The sequence below is a fragment of the Argentina anserina genome, chromosome 7 (genome assembly GCF_933775445.1).
Source record: "Argentina anserina chromosome 7, drPotAnse1.1, whole genome shotgun sequence".
Classification (NCBI taxonomy): Eukaryota; Viridiplantae; Streptophyta; class Magnoliopsida; order Rosales; family Rosaceae; genus Argentina; species Argentina anserina.
Window position 1 is genome coordinate 4,923,248 of NC_065878.1, and position 3,426 is coordinate 4,926,673.

Here is a 3,426-nt window from a genome sequence, read left to right on the forward strand (position 1 = left end):
ATAGTATCCAATAAGAAAGCTGGAATCTTCTTTGATATAACATATGATTCTTGAACTCCAAATCCAACTTGATGTAAGCAACCAAATCCAAATGGGAGACAAACAAGGGTTGCACGGCAGCTCTCCTTCTTGGGCTAGGAAATGGCTAGGCCGGCCTCTCTTCTCCTTATCAAACTCAGAAATGATTTCCTTACTCATCTAGGAATGCATCACGGCTCCACTTCTCCTAATTTACCTAGAATTTGTCCTTTCTGAAAAGAATAAGAATGTTTAGAAATAGGTAAGAATGAAAATAGGAAAGTAGAGTCCTAATCGAGTAAGGAATCATAGCTCAATAAAGATTTCTAATACTTAGCACGATTTCATCATCAAATCACTCATATTCTATATAAGCACTACCTAGACACTTATTCTAACAAAATAAACTAAAACATACGAAATAGAGAGTAACAAAGAGTAAGAATATGACATTAAAAACGTCACACTTTGTGCTCCTATCAAACTTAGACAATATAAAAGCAAAACTTACAGAAAATACCCGCACGTGTTAGCCTTTGATGGAAAAAGTAATGGAAATCACATGTGGGTAGCAATTTAGGAATTGTAGAGTAGCAAAATGGCAGAAAAAATTCCTAGGGTAGCAAATTGACACTACCATGAATTCTAAGGTGTAAATTGGCAATTATGCCAATTAAGAGTTAGATAGTCAATTGTGCAAGCTTATTCTATTAACGTTTCTAGAAAACATATCAAAATAGCTTACGTGTAGCTTATTAGTAGTCCTGAAAAAATCATATCCCTATTCCCAAGTAACAGTCAACGTGTTGGGGACGTTTCCTCAAACCAAAACGTGAATACTTCACTTTTGTGGTTCAGATATTTGCATTTCTCCAACTCGTCAATCACATCCTTATACATATTTTGTGATCATCAATTTCTTGAATACCAAGAATTTACACTAGCTATTATCATCATATCCATGGATAGATCAGAAGGGTATCCAGAAGTAGATGCTAGAGAACTCGATCAGCCATCAAACTCCGGCGCATCATTTCTGGCCACCAAGAATGATATGTCACTACTGGAAAGCGGTCTACTTCGAAGAAACTACAGTGACGTGGGTGAAAGCTACTACAAATTCCAATCAAACGTTGGTATGTCTTCAGTTGATGCAAGGTTGTTGGCTCTTATAGCGTTCTTCAAGGAGCTTTACTTCCGGAGGCCGGAGATGTTCAAGAAAATATTTCCAAAGCATTCTCATCCTGATCAGTTTCTGGTCGAGATGCCAAAGAAATTGAAATTGGTTTTATCTCAAGTCAAATCAGATGAGACAACCAGGGTTCGAGCGATGCAAAGGAGCTTGAGCATCGGATCACCGCGTGAATTAAAAGGAGATGAGTCGGAAATTATGCTCGAGCGTTTCAAGATCAGAACTATTGATTTAGATGATGATGATGTTAAACAAGATAAAATCAAGTCCGGTGGCTCAAAATGAACAGCTAGCAAGAAACAACATGTCAATAGTCAATACATGTTTTGTAGAATATTTTGGATTGTTTGATAGGGAAAAGATATCAAAAACAAAAAGCCAAAATGGACTTTTGTGTGTATTTGGATGCATTTTTTTATTTCAATTTTGGCATAAAATATTTATTTATTTATTTTCCATTACTGTAGTTGGTTACTTGATGTGTATGTAAAGGCAGATTTATAAGGATTCTTAATTAATTTTAGTTTGGAGATCATTAACAACTGTCTAGCTAGTGCGCATGCTTCGAAAGATTTCCTATTAACTTACATATACCTAGGCAACCTAGTCTTTCAAATCATGAAAAACAATTAAAGTCTTCTTCTTATACATCTATCTTGCCTTGTCAATTTTGTCATAGAAGATTTCATATATGACTATTTGCAACCACTTCAAATTTCAATGTTTCTTAACTGAGATGATTTTAGGTTTGGTTTGTGCCACCCATTAAGTGAATATTGTTTATAATTCGTTGTGGGGGATCAAATATTGGCGGCTCCATTCGTATCACGCGGGTACTAGGTTGTCTATTTATGAACGATTACAACATGGGTTATGTTAAGTGACATGATCCGTCTTAAAATATACCCAAATAACGAGTCAGACATGGGGATTACTGTCAAATGAGATATACCAAAAATTTCAGCATAGTCTCTCCTGAAAATAGCCAACCCTACCTGCACAAAAGACACTCCCAATATCTCAAATTCAACACCAACACCTGGAGCCACCATGCTCCTCAAAATTTTCAACTCCACAGCCACAATTCATAAATATAACTCAAAATGCATGACGTAATAGGCAATGTTCGTTACCTAATCTCCTTGGACCCTTGGAGCTCGTCTCATACCACAACCGCCCAACCCACTAAGACGACGCAGTTAATAACAATCATACCACATTCTAATAACACTGAACCGTGTAAATTTATTATCAAAATAACGTCCACTTGAGAAACAAATATGAGACCACACGACACCTGGCTAGTTACCAGTCCTCTGCTTTCTAAATGTCTATCAGGAGTCTACTAGTACATCTCATCTCTTCTAGCGACTCGGTTATGCAATCTGTAGAGATCACTAGTTCATCACCTCTGTCCTCATCACCTCTGTCCTAGTGCCTCTATAATCTGTCGGTTCATCCCCTCTCTTCTGATTCTGCCAGTTCATCCCTTCTCTTCCAGGTATTTTCTGTTCATCTCCTCTCTTCTGGTTATGCCAGTTCATCCCCTCTTTTTCGGTTTTGCCATCTATAGAGACCACTAGTTCATCACGTCTCTCCTAGAGTCTTAACAGCCTGCTGGTTCATCCCCTCTCTTCTAGTTCCATACACTCACCTCAAAGTATCCGACACAAGCCCCATAACATAACCCCGAGTCTCACTCGTAAACAAATATACAACCACCCTTCCTGACATAATATCAAACAATCACATAAGTATCATCTCTATGATCAACACAGATAAACTAACCGATATCTAATCTAAAATAATGGTGGCTGCACCCAAACCTTAGTCGGGATGCTTACGTACCCTTTTGAAAAGTGAACAAGTCACTCGTAGTTCAGCTATCCACCAAGTCAATCACTCCAACCAGCTGAAACCAGAAAACCCACAACCGCCAAAGATCAAGAATAAATGTCGGTATCACAAACGTATCATCACAACCGACACACATAACCAAAATCATAACCATCATCAATCAAGCACACAACACCATATCCATTATCAATCAAAACAATCACATTCTTAACACATGACTACCAATCGATACAAAAATATAACAACAAACATTAAATGAACACAATATTTACGGCAATAATACATTATCCCTACCAACGATAATCTAGATTAACAACCACATACGATAATCAAATTCGATGATTAAAATGCCGATAAGT

The 3,426-nt window shown here is 37.4% G+C and overlaps 1 protein-coding gene across 1 annotated transcript; it reads left to right on the forward strand.

The window, feature by feature from the left end:
* The first annotated feature begins 858 nt into the window (after positions 1–858).
* On the forward strand, positions 859–1,696 carry LOC126803253 (uncharacterized). Its single transcript, XM_050531046.1, has one exon. The coding sequence runs from the start codon at positions 980–982 to the stop codon at positions 1,493–1,495; it is 516 nt and encodes a 171-aa protein (XP_050387003.1). The 5' UTR covers positions 859–979; the 3' UTR covers positions 1,496–1,696.
* The last annotated feature ends 1,730 nt before the right edge of the window (positions 1,697–3,426 follow it).

Bases quoted from the DNA above. Each gene is read 5' to 3' on its own strand.
- LOC126803253 (XM_050531046.1), top strand. From the start codon at position 980: ATGGATAGATCAGAAGGGTATCCAGAAGTAGATGCTAGAGAACTCGAT.